The sequence below is a fragment of the Pogona vitticeps genome, chromosome 2, assembly GCF_051106095.1.
Source record: "Pogona vitticeps strain Pit_001003342236 chromosome 2, PviZW2.1, whole genome shotgun sequence".
Classification (NCBI taxonomy): Eukaryota; Metazoa; Chordata; class Lepidosauria; order Squamata; family Agamidae; genus Pogona; species Pogona vitticeps.
In genome coordinates, this window is record NC_135784.1 from 84,306,617 (window position 1) to 84,322,122 (window position 15,506).

General features: G+C 42.6%; 1 protein-coding gene and 1 long non-coding RNA gene across 2 annotated transcripts in view; one reads left to right on the forward strand and one right to left on the reverse strand.

Moving 5' to 3' along the window:
• The window catches only part of RNF123 (ring finger protein 123), a 143,279-nt gene that overhangs the window by 32,606 nt on the left and 95,167 nt on the right, over positions 1-15,506 (forward strand). Inside the window, exons 13-21 of the mRNA XM_072989877.2 lie at positions 38-163; positions 289-381; positions 550-623; positions 3,647-3,764; positions 3,980-4,079; positions 4,431-4,492; positions 5,177-5,248; positions 6,218-6,338; positions 14,642-14,743. Of these exons, the coding sequence (XP_072845978.2) occupies positions 38-163; positions 289-381; positions 550-623; positions 3,647-3,764; positions 3,980-4,079; positions 4,431-4,492; positions 5,177-5,248; positions 6,218-6,338; positions 14,642-14,743 (868 nt within the window). The remainder of the gene's footprint in view (positions 1-37; positions 164-288; positions 382-549; positions 624-3,646; positions 3,765-3,979; positions 4,080-4,430; positions 4,493-5,176; positions 5,249-6,217; positions 6,339-14,641; positions 14,744-15,506) is intronic.
• Positions 6,328-9,396, reverse strand: LOC140704431 (uncharacterized). The gene is made up of 4 exons (XR_012083617.2): positions 9,333-9,396; positions 8,886-8,969; positions 7,043-7,144; positions 6,328-6,466 (listed from the first exon to the last, which is right to left on the reverse strand). It is a non-coding gene; the product is annotated as an uncharacterized LOC140704431 (long non-coding RNA).

The following is a 15,506-nucleotide window of genomic DNA, read 5'->3' on the forward strand; positions in this document are numbered from 1 at the left end:
TTTCACTTCCTCTGATCTGAAAATTCTTCTTCTGCAGTGCAAAGTATACTTGGTCGAAGATGTACTTATGAACTTCCTACTCAGTATCTTGGAAGGGGGCGGGGCTGTGGAAGCACATCCACTTATTCAACAGCTATTGGATCTCATGTGGCTTCTCATGGAGGTGAGTTGTTTGGATGTTGTGATTTCCATGGCATCATTTAAAAAATAATTCTGGCCACCTCTTTTTTCCATAGGGTCTAAGTGTCCTCAGTATATTTTAGCCAGTGTTTTTCTCTTCCTGCTCAGGATTATGAAGTGCATGAATGCCTCAAGCAGCTGCTGATGTCCCTGCTCAGGGCTTATCGTTTCTCTCCCATTGTTCCTGATCTAGGTTTACAGGTAAGTGCCTACTATGTGACATCCCAATGGAAACTCTTGAGAGCAAAGATCCTATAGTGAGGAAAGCTGCTCTGTTGCACTTTTTCAGCTGTTTTAAAGCTGTCTTCATAGCTGTGATCCACTGACCTCTGCAGGTTGGCTTGATTGTCCCTTTTCTTACCTACCCAGATTCACTACCTCCGTCTCACAATTGCTATCCTGAAGCATGAGAAATCCAGGAAATACCTGCTCCAAAATGTCCTGTATCCTTTCTTTATGCCACTTGTCTTTTACACTCCTCCAGTTCTCTTGATGGTGCAAGGTCATTTTGATTGTCAGAAGCTTAAGGTGCAGTATCTTTGGAACTGTCATGTTATAACAAGAAACACATGCCTCCTCCCTTTTTCACCTTTTGGTTGTACGCAAGGTCACTTGCAAATTAATTTCTTGGAGTCCCAATTGTGGAACCTTGGTTTCTCTCTTTATTTGCAAATATACTCTTTGTGAGCTTAGCTATGCAAATACTGGGTGTGTGGAACTGGTGCTAGACTGACTAGTTATGTCTTCCCTGTTCATGCTGTGCTAATTACATCAGAGTATCTTCCTTGCTTTGCAAACATATCAGTTTTGTTCACTTTCAGGGGAAATTCAGTCTCACACCTTTCTTAGATACATTACACTCTGAAAAAAAACTTTCCCTCTTCTGCTCTAACCCTTGACAACTGGTTAGTAACTGGTGATACAGATTAAACCTTTAGTTTAATTTCATCATAACCACCCCAAACATGCTGACTTAGTGGTTTATTATAATGTGTTGAACTGTTTAGTCCTCTCCAAGCAACAGAACTTCTGAGAGGTATGATGTGGAGTATTTCTCGTAGATTATCAGTATGTGCCTTGATTACAGAGTTCTAACTCACTTGACATTTTTAGCTTCTGTTAGCTCACAGTAATGGACTACCTAATTTAGCACTCTGTTTTCTAGAGTATCCATTCAGATGGCTGAGGAAAGCCCACAATCAGTACATAAGCCAATACCTCCCTTCTGCTGTTTCCTCTCAGCAGCGTGTATGCTATCTCTAAACCTGGAGATAGCATATAGCCATCATGGCCAGCCACAAATAGATGCATCAGTAATCTATAACTTGGTATCTCTCTGTGTTGTTGCTCCAGGATCTTGCTTTAAGGAAAATGACTTCCTTTCAAAGTTATTTAATTTGGAGGACTATACCAAATCTTGTGGCAGCCTGTTTCATATGCAAATTATGAACTATGAGAGGGCATACTTCTCTTTCTCTCACCTGAATCTCCTGCTAGTATCACTGAGAGACTCTGAATTTCACAGAGGAGGTGAAAAAGTGTCTACACTTTTCTTACATGATGCATAATTTTTAAAAGTTTTTAAAAGTTTTAAAAATTCAAATGAAGTCCCTAAGTTGTTCCTGCCACCTGATGTTAGTTGTCCTTCTGTGCCTTTTTTGGAATAGTACATAGTATCTCAGTTGTAATCACACAGCTGATTTTTTATAGCAGCACATAGTTTCATTTCCAATACCTTTCACAATAGTGTGGAATATGTCCTTTTTGCAGCTACTCCTCATTCTTACTGTGCTATCCATTATTATCTAAATTGCTCCCTGGTTAGGCACCACTGGTTTAGTCATTACAGTATTAATATATATTTGAAGTTAAGATGTATTTATTTGCATTCTAAAAACATTGCTTTATAAGCTTATTTAAACTAAACCTTACTTGGTCACCTAATTTAAATGGATCCATTTGGAACTCTCCATTGTCTACTTGGCTTGTTACTGCCCTAATAATTTGTAAGTTACTTTATCTGACCCCTATTTCCAGATGATTTATGAATATTACGTAGCACTGGTCCCAATGTGGATCCTTTGGCTGAATTATTCTTTAACTCATCCCATTGTGTATGATTGATCTAAGGACTGTAACAATAAATTGACTGACTAACTGAGTGACTGATCCCATTTGTGAGAACTGCCCATTTCTATTGCTTACAAGTTTCTTACAAAGTTTCTAGGAGGTTTCTCCTCTGATATTCTATTAGTAGCACAGAAAAAGAGTATCTGTAGAAAGATTAAATCCTTATTTTTCTGCTGAAAGACCAATCTAGACGTTTAAATCAGGGAGATGAATATTGGTTGAAAACTAATGGAAAATGGAGGATACAGACAATCTGTCTTCATTAAATCTTCATGAATTAACTAGGAGAACAAGACAGTAACTCCTTATGATGGAGAAACACCTTCATGGGTACATGTTTATGTTTAAAGCTATTTACACGTCATATAAAAATGTCTTTTATACAAAGCCAGGCTATTTGTCCATCTTTCAAGTATTCTCTGCTCCAACCAGTAGAATATGAGTTTGCATAATCTGATCTTCGAACTGGAGATTTTTAAGCAGAGATTGAATGTCCACCTCGCCGAGATTATTTAAGATGTGAATTTTCTGCATTGGCAGGGGTCTGGACTCAGTGATCCTTGAGTTCCCTTTCAGCTCTGTGATTCTACAGACTGGAGATGCTGGAGACTGCATCTAGAACCTTCTCCATGCAAAGCACATGCTCTGCCACTAAAGCTATAGTTTCTTCCTTCACATTCAAAAGTGACCTGATAGCAGACAGATGAATCACCTTTCAAGAAGTAGTCACTATGTCCAGTGGCCCATCTTGCCTGCATTCTCTTTTGAAGCATTGTACAGTACGTGGCTTAGCTGCCTGATTAAACACCCTGCCTGTTCTAGTAAGTAACAACTGTTGCAAAAAAGTATCTGTTGGGGAAGCAAATTGTTCCATTCTTTTCATGTCCCAAGATATGCTTTTCCTCTTTGTAATTTCCTCTCCACATGGAAAGGTATAACTCGGTACTGCATTAGGACTGTAGAAGCAAAACTCAGTGCAATTTCAGAATATACAGTGAGTTCTCATAGATTATTAACCATTTCTATTGCTTAGGAGGAAATTGGGTAGATAGCAACTTCAGTGATCTTTGCATTGGCTGCTGCTGTATATGAGCAAATGCTTGCTAATAATCCTTTCACATTTCCTCTCCTGTTTACCTTTCCTCAAATATCCTACTGGCTATATATATAGTGCTGTCACTGCTGCTTATGTCATTGGGAGTTGGCTTGTTTTCAGGCAGCCTAAATTTCTTCTGTGTTCTGTTTGTGAAGTTATTCTTAATTTACTGTGGGATTGTGTTTTGTGACTCGGATCCCACAGGTACATATACCTTTCAGGTCCCTTAACTCTTTGCAGATTTGATGTACTCCGTTCAGTTGTATTTTTTTATATCAAGAGCCCATTGCGTGTGGAGGAGGCTGGTTTACAGGAGCTGATTCCAACTACCTGGTGGCCAAACCGCTTCAACAAAGAGGTGAGGAATAGGCTGCCTGCTGCTTGTAGATTTCAAGAGTGCTAGAGTATAAGCACTTTGTGTTCAGTGTAGAGCAAGTTCTGCAGATCTACATTCATTTAGTGTCTCCTTACAATTACATTCTCTTATTGGCAATATTATCATTTATTAGTGTTTCCCAGTTCTGCTTTTCACCTTCTGTTACCAGCTTTGTTGACCTTTATTTTTAAAAACAGGGAAAAGAGTCAAAAGAAGTGAAAGAAGAGAGTGCTGAGGAAAGACTGAGGAGACGAGCATATGAAAGGGGCTGCCAGCGGCTCAAGAAACGCATTGAAGGTATGGGACTGGGAAATCTGAAATCTCATGGGGGTTATAAAATACGGCAAAACCATATTGGCCATTGGGCATGTTATTAACTGAACATTGCCTTGCTGCTAATACCTTTGGAATCTCTACTCCTAAGTGAACTCCTCCTTAGAGATAACATTCAGCTTTGCACTGTCTAACTGATGGGACTGTCTCTTGGAGCTGCTCATCAAATTATGGCTTGTTATAATATGGGAAGGGTGATTTTCTTTCCAAGAGCTGTGCAGGACTTCAGGGTGATACTGTTGGCTTTTCTGAAGCAGACCGGCTGTGTTGGCTGCTGGAAACAATACATATAATGGCTGTATTGTTTGTTTTCAGTGGTGGAGGAACTCCAGGTGCAGATACTGAAGTTGTTGTTGAACAATAAAGACCATGGAGGGGTAAGGATGATTGAAATGCCACATGGATAATGTATGCACAGTGCTCTGAACATTAGCTTGCTTTTTCTGCTGTAATTTTTTTCTCAGTGTGCTGTGCCTTCATTCTGGCTGAAGCCAAGGCCAGGTAGTCCATGCCTTGATCACTATATATGGTCATGTAACGACAAATTGATTGCTGATAGCCTGATACTTCATATACAGAGGCTCAAAATACTGTGCATGTGGTATGAGCAGGCTGCGTTGTTGAAACATATGTTTGATTCATAAAAAGAAGATAAACTCTTCTTAGTTTTGAAAGATACATCTCACTAGCTCTTTGGCTATCACAGAACTAAGTTCTTGATTTGTCACCTATGAAGCATTTATATTCCTTGCTGCTCTAGTATTGGGAACAAAATGATTTTCATACTTTCATACCAATCAGTTGTTTATGTTTTTATCATTGTAATGATATTATGGTTGTATTTTAACTGTTTTTGACTATTGGAATGTGCTCTGGTATAGAGCGTAATAATAATAATAATAATAATAATAATAATAATAATAATAATAATAATAATAATAATAATAATAATAATAATAATAATAATAATAATAATAATAATAATAATAATAATAATAATAATAATAATAATAATAATAATAATAATAATAATAATAATACCTGGCTGTTGTTTCTTTCAGGGAGGTGCTTCTAGATACATTTTTCTAAATAAGTTTCGCAAGTTTCTTCAGGAAAATGCCAGTAACAGAGGGGTAAGTTATGAACAATCTCATGAGGACACATTTGACCGATTGTTGCACTTACTGTATTTTTCCGTGTATAAGATGACCCAGTGTATAAGACGACCCCCACTTTTCCAACCCCAAATAAGAAAATTTGATCACAGCTTTCCTTCTCCACTTCCTAAGCCCTGCGAAAGCAAGATCAAAGGGCTTAGGAAATGGAGGGGGAAAGCAGTGATGAAAGGACTGCAGGATCAAAGGGCTGCGATCCTGCAGCCCTTTCATTTATGCTTTACCCCTCCATTTCCTAAGCCCCACAGTGTGCATGTGCACCTCACTCTGGATCTGTTTGCAGGTGAGGAGGAACAGCAAAGATCTGTGAAGCAGCAGCAGAATCAGAAATGGATGGGTTGGGGCCCGGCACAGAGGTGCCTCCAGACCCCACTGTTGAGCATAGAGGAGGCAGTTTTGCTACTGTGTGATTTTCTCCTTGGCTTACGTCGGTGTAAAAGACAACCCTCAGTTTTCCCCCAATGATTTTAGGAAAAAGTATTGTCTTTTACATGGAAAAATATGCTACTTTGGAGAATCTGAAGAGTCTCTCTCTCCCCCTCTCTCTCCTTCTCCCTCTCTTTCTGACCAGTTGTATTCTGTTGTTTAGAATCCAGGTTTTTTTGGCAGTGAGGGAAATGTGCTGGGTAACACTTGCTAACATGCCTTAAGGCCACCAAGTTCACCCTGCCTCTCTTCTTAACATAACTGCTGCTGTGCTTTGAAGGGAAGATGCCTGCTTGCTCTTTCATGTTCAGAATTAGTTGAAAATCAATTTTACATATTGACTCTGTCAGTTACTAGAAAAGTTCAGTGCTGCTTGGGGAATACTGTGAGCAGAGGTGTGTATACCAAATGGATTCTGGGGGGGGGGGTAGAGTTGCTTAGTGTACTTCCTGCAGTTGCCTGTTAACAGCAGACGGCTAATATACCTTTTTATGTCCTTAGAATCTGACTGTGCTGTGCCCTCCAGAGTATATGGTATGCTTCTTGCATCGACTCATCTCAGCCTTGAGGCATTACTGGGATGAGTACAAGATGAAGAATCCTTCAGCACTGAGCAGTGAAGGTAAAATCTCTTTGTGCCAGTATAATAATTTACTACTATGAATATCAGTTCTTCATTGCGGTCTTCTGTGAATGCACACAAAAGGATTAATCCAGCGCCAGTGTCAGTCCTCTCGGAACATTCTCGAGCTTTAAGAGAAAAGTAACAAGTGTAAGGCTGCCTATACTGTGCATGCTTCACCCACCCAAGCCTCAGTTCCATTTTTCTGCCTAGCGATTTGGAACCTCTCGTTCGAGCTCCGTTTCTATATGCTGTTTTTTCTACGATTTTTCGGTTTTTTCGACTTGGACTGACTTTGACACTGCTTGAACGCTATATCCTTGACGCGGACTGTTTTTTTCCGGACTTCGCGATTGTCTTTTTCCCCTAATCGGCTGCCTTGGTTTTTCCCGCCTTTTTCCTCTCTCCCTAATGGCCGCCATAGACTTTCTTGCTTATGCCTTCTGGCCCGTTCCATCGCTGTGTGGTCTGTTCAAGTAAGATTCCCCACCAATACCCCCACGATCACTGTGTTTTTTGTTTAGGAGTACCCCACGTAGCCAAGTCCTGCAAACGTTGCAAGACTTTTACTAAACTGGCACTGCAGGCAAGACAGCAACGTTTAAAATTCCACCTTTGGGAATCTACTCTGTCAGCCACAAAACCAGCAGATTCTGAGATGGCTTCCCCGTCTACAACTCCCATACCCGCAGAAAATACCTCACCTCAACCGGGTCCTTCGAGGACGTCCACCAAGGCGCCCAAGTGGCCGGGTCCCTCAAAAAAGCCACTCACCAAGGCTAAGACGGATCCCGCACTGAAGAAATCTGTAAATCAGAACAAAGGGAAGGCACTGGCTAAGTCCAAAGAACCAGATATTCACCTTCCTTCAATCTCGGAATCCGTCCCATCCTCCCTCTTAGAGGACTCATCGAGGGATCGGGAATCCTTGTCGGAGGCAGCCCCTTCGCTCCCTCCTCGACAAGTCAAGCTGGCTATACCACCGGGCGTCTCTTCACCGAGGCTGAGTCAGCTCGTTGGCACGACCGCGGGCTTGACTTCTGCCCCACATAGCCCTTCCTCTCAAGGGTGGGGATCTCCAGCTTCATCGATATCTACACCTCCCTTGAGGTCGAGATCGCCGCGAAGGAAGCGGACTTCTAAGCGGAAACACCGTTCCTCAACCCGATGCCGAAGCAAGCACTGGCGTCGGCGACATTCTTCCTCCTCCTCCACGGGTTCTGAGACGTCTCGCGCACGCCATCACTGTCGTCGACGTTGTCCTACCTCCTCAAGCTTCTCTTCGACTTCGACTGATCGAGGTCGAAGGCACAAACGAGTAAAGTACATCTACCTGTCATATTCCTCTGACTCATCTCCACCTCGTCCTCGTCATCAACGTCGACACCTCGGGGACAAGAAACTTAAGGATATCTCTTCACAACCATCCGTGTCGGTTCCAGTGGAGGCACTTTCCCCCACTACCGTACCACAGCCATAAACCTCGACGTCGAGGAATAGGGTCGACGTCGACAAGCTATGCCGCAAGAGGAAAAGAGATGTGTCTTCCTCCAACCCCAATGAGGCTTCCTCAGTACTATCCTCTAATTCGGATCAGGATTTACCCACTCAACCAGGGCAAGCTGATCTTCCAGAAGGGGACGTAGTGGGTTCAGACATTGGTGATGCTAATGCTTCCTCACCGTCTGAGGATTTTTCATCTTACTCCCAAATGTTATCGAGGTTGGCAAAAACCCTTAAACTGGAAGTTGATCAACCCGCACCCCCTACCAAAGACCTCATCTTCGGAGACATAAATCAAGAAAGGTCCCCACCACCGAGTCTGACCTTTGTTCCAGTAATTATGGACATCATCAAAGAGTATTGGCCACAGCTGTCCAATACAACTTCATTACCTCGCAGAACAGAAAACTTTTACCGTGTTCATGGAGCTGACACTATGTTCCTGCTCAAACACCCCTAACTCTCTCATTGTAGAAACCAGCTGCACAAAGCCCACTGGTAAATCTCATGTTACACCGACCAATAAGGAAGGAAAAAAGCTGGAAAATATCAGCAGAAAGATTTATTCTTTAATATCCTTTCTCCTAAAGGTCATCAATTATCAGACTGCTCTCGGAGCATATCAAAAACAACTCTGGCTGAAAATTCTACCTGGACTCAAACTTATTCCTGAGGAGGTCAGACAAGGTTCCTTGAATTCTTACGAAGAAGCACAAAGCATGTCTAAACATCAGAGACTATCTACTAGGCACGCTGCAGAAAATGCTGCCCTCATGTCTGCTGTCACCCTGCGCAGACATGCATGGCTTCGGGCGGCCAATATGCTAGACGATGTAAAAAACAAAGTAGAGAGTCTTTCCTTTGACGCCACTGGCCTCTTTAATGAGAAGACAGATAGCCATCTAGAAGAACTCCACAAGGCTAAAAAGACGGCTAAATCATATTCTATTCAACCACAACCTTGTTACCATAAGTACCAATGGCGCACGTCTTACACCCATTATCAACAATCATCTCAACAATTCAAACCCTATAGATACTTACCTCAACGAAGATCCTCTCAGGCATCCTCCTCCGCTCCCAGCTACTGTTCTCAGCAGTCACAGCGCAGACAGCCCTATAAGCCACCTGCAAAGAAATCCAAGCAATATCTTTGACTCTTGCCCAAGTTGTTTCCTAACTCCAAATTATACGAGACTTTTGCCATTCCTTTCAAACTGGCTCACCATCACAAGCGATTCCTGGGTTCTAAGCATCATCAAACACGGCTACCGTCTAGAATTTATAGAGTTACCTCCTTTAGGGTTCGTAACTCATACGTCCTTCGATGTCGCCCTAAAAGACGAAATTGTATCACTTCTACAAAAGAACGCCATTCAACCCGTTCCTCTAGCAGATATAAAAAATGGATTCTACTCCAGGTATTTTGCCGTGACAAAGAAGGATGGAGGAATAAGGCCAATCTTAGATTTAAGAACTCTAAACACTTACCTGTGTCCTCGACGTTTTCGCATGGTGACACTGGAGTCCTTCTTGCCCCTGGTAAAAAAAAACAATTGGTTTGTGGTCATAGACCTCAAAGATGCTTATTTTCATGTGACAATCCATCCTCAGCATCGCATATTTCCTCCGCTTCATTTTCCAAGGAACCATCTACCAGTTCCTCGCCCTCCCGTTCGGCCTTTCGACGGCTCCAAGGACCTTCACAAAGGTGATGGCACCAGTTGCAGCCTATCTGCGCCTTCACAACATCCACATATACCCTTACATAGATGATTGGCTATTGGTCTCTCAGTCCAGAAGGCAAGCTCTGAAAGACACGAAGTTTGTTCTTCGGTTACTACCAAAATTAGGTCTAGCCATCAACAAAGAGAAATCACACCTCAAACCATCCAGAGTAGTGCATTACATAGGCGCACACCTAGATGCAAACAAAGCAAGGATCTTTCTACCCAAAGACAGGATTCAAAAACTTCAGTAAGCCGTAAGAAAATTCAAACCACGGGCTCGTGTGACAGCAAGACATTCCCAACATCTCTTGGGCCTCATGGCCTCGACTACCCCGGCCTTGTCTCATGCTCGATTCAAACTACGATCTCTTCAGTCATGGTTTCTTGCACTGTTCAACCCCATGACGGACAACCAAGGCAAGCGCCTCCGTGTAACTCCAGAGCTAGCCAATCAACTCAAATGGTGGTCTTACCTGCCACACCTGAAGCCACTCCAACTCACGGTACAAATTATCACAGACGCGAGCATGACAGGTTGGGGTGCACATTGCAGACAGCACAGAGTGCATGCCCTCTGGTCCTCCCAGGAAATCAACTTACATATCAACCATCTAGAGATGATAGCTGTTATAAAAGCACTCCGGGCTTTTCTCCCCATGGTACAGGGTCGTGGTGTTCAGGTGATAACGGACAACACCACTACCATGTACTATATCAACAAACAATCCCTCTCAATCCCTACTTTATCTTGCCATTCATCTTTGGGAGTGGTGTTATCTACACCAGGTATTCCCAGTAGCCATACAAGTCTCCATCACAGACAGTGCGATGGCGGACCATCTCAGTCGCCTCCCATATCAAACTCACGAGTGGGAACTCAACTCCCAGGTGTACCAAGAACTGTGTCACCGTTGGGGAACTCCCACCATAGACATCTTTGCATCTCATCTCAACGCTAAGTGCGTCAGATATACATCCAGAGCCGGACTGGGCAAGGGCTCTTTAGGAGATGCATTCATGATACGATGGAATCAAGGCCTTCTTTACATGTTTCCTCCTCTTCCCCTAATTCAGAGGGCTCTCATGAAACTTTGTTACTCCTCGGCGGGGGCAATCTTCCTAGCACCATACTGGCCTCGGCAACTGTGGTTTCCAATGTTAATGAAGATGTCCTCCGAATTCAGGAGACTGCCCACATTGCCAGACCTCTTGACGCAGGATGTGGGCTCCATCTTCCATCCAGAAGTGGAGAACCTACACCTAACTGCGTGGAGGATCTCCCCGAGATCAAGGAGGTGTTAGACCGCTCTAAAAAGCAGTCCACAAGAGTATTATACAATCGAAAGTGGAAAAGTTTCCTTAAATTTACTGAGACCTGGGATCTTGTTTCATCCCCTGTATCTCTTTCTACTTTGTTGCAGTACCTACGTTATCTGTTCGACTTCAAGTTGTCGTTGTCCACTGTCAAAGTTTACCTGGCTGCAGTTATCTCTTTTCAGCCTAAGGATTCTCCTTCTTCAAGCTTCTTCTCTCATCCTACCATCAAAGCTTTTCTCAAGGGACTCTCGAATTTGAGACCGCCAGTTAAACCACCTGTTCCACAATGGTCCCTTCAGCTAGTTTTATGGGCACTTATCCGTCCCCCATTTGAACCAATGGCTACGTGCGACCTCAAGTTGTTGTCCCTCAAAACTCTGTTTCTAGTAGCTATCACGTCAGCTAGGAGGGTAAGCGAGCTTGCAGCCCTTCGTTCTGACCAGCCTTTTCTACAATTTTTCAAGGAAAAGTTCAACTGTATCCAAATATTTCTTTCCTCCCCAAAGTTGTATCTGATTTTCACCTCAATCAACCATTGTCTCTTCCTACTCTATTTCCTGAACCTACCACTGACACCGAGCACATGCTCCATACTCTAGATGTCAGGAGAGCCTTGGCTTTTTATGTTTCCAAGACAAGGGACTTTAGACTCTCCCACAGACTTTTCCTGTGTTATTTTGGTCACAAGAAGGGTTTACCTGCAGCATGTTCCACTCTCTCCAGACAGCTCGTTTCTGTTATTTCTCTGGCTTACGACCTCCAACATAAGTCTCCACCTGAGGGACTAAAGGCTCACTCCACCAGAGCCGTTGCCTCCTCTACTGCCCTGCTACGTGGCTTTGATGTACCTGACATATGCAGAGCTGCCACATGGTCTAATGTATCTACATTTATCACTCATTATAGATTAGACCTCAGGGCCTCAGAGTTACGTTCGTCTTCTGGAACGGATTATGGTTGTAAGTGGAGGCACCATTTTACTAAGGTTTCTTCCAGTAATTTTCACTCTTCTGTCATCTGAATCCAGTCCAGCTTTCCATATGATATCCCCTGCATACAGATTGGACAGATATTTATTTTATTTCATTTTATTTATTTCATTTATACCCCGCCTATCTAGTCAGTTGTGACCACTCTAGGTGGCTTACAACATACACTATAATATTAAACATATGACATATCACATAACATAATTTCATTAAAAAATAACATAAAATAAAATTTTCCCAAAGATGGCAAGAAACAGGGTTTATTATAGCAGAAAGGAAAAAGAATTTAAAAAAGTATAATTGGGTATTAGCTGGAAAGGGGGAAGGCCTGCCTGAACATCCATGTTTTCAGTTGTTTCTTAAAAATACCCAGCGAGGGGGATGCACGAATCTCAGGTGGTAAGTTGTTCCATAGGTAAGGAGCCACCGCCGAGAAGGCCCGGTTTCTTGTTTTTTCCTTCCGGGCCTCCCTCGGCGTCAGGCTTCTCAGCCTCACCTCCTGACTCGCACGGGTGACAGTACAGATACTGTAGGGAGATAAAATGCACACTTGTCTCGACACCTTTGCCATTTGGAAACCATTCTGTCTCTCCATATTTTTTCCTACTGGTAGCTTCCTGTCCACAATACAGGTTAGATTAGACATCCCTCAGTTTGGAAAGACTATGGTAACATGCTTTGAATAGAGGACTTGAAACAGTGGCTGAGGAGGCCAATTTGAAAATGACAATCCCTTCCACACTGAAGACAATCTGTCCCCTGTCCAGCTCTCTGATTTTGCTGGTTTCGGAACTGCCTCTTTGCCTTGGCCTGCTGAGCAAGTGTCTCTTCAAAATGGGAGAGGCTGTGATGCACTGCCTGCCTTCATGCTGAATGCTCAGATGTCAAGGTTTCCCATCTGTTGAGGTCCATTCCTAAGGCCTTCAGATCCCGCTTGCAGATATCCTTGTATTGCAGCTGTGGTCTCCCTCTGGGGTGCTTTCCTTGCACTAATATACAGGAGATCTTCTGGAATCTGACCATCAGCCATTCTCACGACATGCCCGAGCCAATGTAGACATTGCTGTTTCAGTAATGTGTACATGCTAACAATTCCAGCTCATTCCAGGACTACTCTATTTGGAACGTTGTCCTGCCAGGTGATACCAAAAATGCGTCAGAGACAACGTGCATGGAATGTGTTCAGGTTCCTCTCCTGCCGTGCACAAACAGTCCAGGACTCACTGCAGTCCATGAGTGTGCTCAGGACACAGGCTCTGGATCTTGGTATGTGCTGTCAGCTTCTCATTAAGCCATACTCTCTTTCTGAGTCTAGAAAACATGGTAGCTGCTTTGCCAGTGCATTTATCCAGCTCAACGTCTAGAGAGAGAGTGTCAGAGATTGTTAAGCCAAAGTTAACAAAGTCATGAACAACTTCCAGTTCTTGTGTGGAGATGGTAATAGAGGGAGGTGAGTCCACACCCTGGCCTATGACTTGTGTTTTCTTCAGGCTGATTGTTAATCCAAAGTCTTGGCAGGCCTTGCTAAAACTTTTCATGAGTTGGAAGTCTTCAGTAGAATGGGCAAAAACAGCTGCATCATCGGCGAAGAGAAAGTCCCGCATGCATTTCAGTTGGACTTTGGTCTTTGCTCTCAATCTAGAGAGATTAAAGAGCTTTTCATCTGATCTAGTCTGGAGATTGATGCCTTCTGTTGCAGTTCCAAAGGCGTGCTTCCGGCTATGCATCAGGAAAATGAAGTGTTAAGGCACACTCAATTCTTTCAAAACAGCTCATAGTTTTTCATGAGCCACACAGTCCAAGGTTATGCAGTCATCTATAAAAACACATATTGATTAGTTCTGAAATTCTTTTGCGTGCTGCAGAAGACTGAAAATATTTGCCTTTTCAGAATCCATTTTACTGAGAAATGCTATAAAAGGTTGGCATTTGGTTTGATGCCCTCATGTTCAAAACTGCTTTTAAGAATAGGATCTGAGTATTTCTTAATTTAAAGGCACTGTTACCTTCCCTTCCCACGGTGAAACACATCTATTGCGCAAGACTGGGCTTGTGGGGACTCAGCCCAAGAACAGACCTTCAGGAGAAGGCTGCCTTCACCTTCCTGCCACAGTAAGGCTCCTCATTTAGGGCTCCTTCAAGTGTCCAGTCATCAGCCTTTCATGTTTACTCATCATTTTCAGTGATGTGGTATCTTGTAGCACACATTGTAGGTCTCCACGAATTCTTCGTATCAGAGGGAGAGCAGTCAAGGAGGTAGAATAAGATAACAGCTTAAGACATGTTCTAGATAAGGTGAAGGTACTGTAACTGAATTCAGTCATGATCCCTTGGTTGCAGAATTCCCTTCCCATCAAGCTGCTTGCATCTCCATTTTTTACCAGCCTTTAGACAGGCTTTTAAGCAGTACTTATTTCAAGTTGTTTTCTTCTGAGGTCTTTAGTGTTGTTAAACTGAAACATATGAACAATGCATCTTTAGTGATAAGACTTACATATTGGAGTCTATACTGCTGTCTTTACTTGCTTCTGAAATTCTCTAAATTTCTCTATTAGCTTTACATTGCTGTTTTATAATAGCTTCAGTATTTTACATAATTGTTACATAGGCTGCTATATGGGATTATGCCTTTGCATATGACATGAATAAAGTTTATAATCTATATATCCATGTGCAGATAATATTTGTCATTATATGGAGTGAGTGAAGTTTAGTTCTTCTTTGACTATCTTCCTAAATTACATCTGTCTGCCTTTCCCTGCAGATGCATATGTTCCCCCTCAGCTCTTCTATAATGGGAAGGTGGATTACTTTGACCTCCAACGACTTGGGGGATTGTTATCTCATCTTAAGAAGACTCTCAAAGGCAAGTGTCTAATCATCTGAACATCTTATGGGCTAAGTCCATTCATCACTTTAAACCCAGAATCCTTGCTTAATAAACAATGATATGAACAAGCCATGGGTACCCCGTTATTTTTGCTCATCCTCTCCTTTACATTTGTGAGTAAACAAATTATGATGGAATAGTATTGCCTTATGTGTGTGTGCCAAACAAGGCAGGATTATTAGCATCTTTAAATTGGGGTTGTTGTTGAATTACAAATGCTGGTTTGTTTCCCCACAGTTAATCATAATCACTGTTATCTGTTTCTGCTTTATTTACCTACTTATGTATTGGAGAGGATAAGTAGGAGTTGTACGCCAGCATGCTAATTGTTCACATCATAGTTTACCAATTCAGAATGTTTGGCTTAAACATGGCCATCATGTTTCACGTAAGCAAAGAATATGATACTCCTGCAACAAGAGGATTATATGAGCCTCATGGTGCAGTGGTTAAACTGCAGTACTGCAGCAAAGACTCTACTCACAACCTGGGTTCAATCCTGGGCTCAAGCAGCTAGCTTGAAGATGACTCAACCTTCCATCCTGCCAAGGTTGGTAAATTGTACTCAACTCACTGGGGTGTGGGGGACAGTGTGTAGCTTGCATAATTAAGTTATAAACTGTCCAGACAGAGCTTTATGTGTTTTGGGATGATATATATCCCTGTTGTGTATTTTATGTTTTAAGCCGCCTAGAGTGGTCTTATCCGACCAGATAGGCGGGATATCAAACAAACAAAC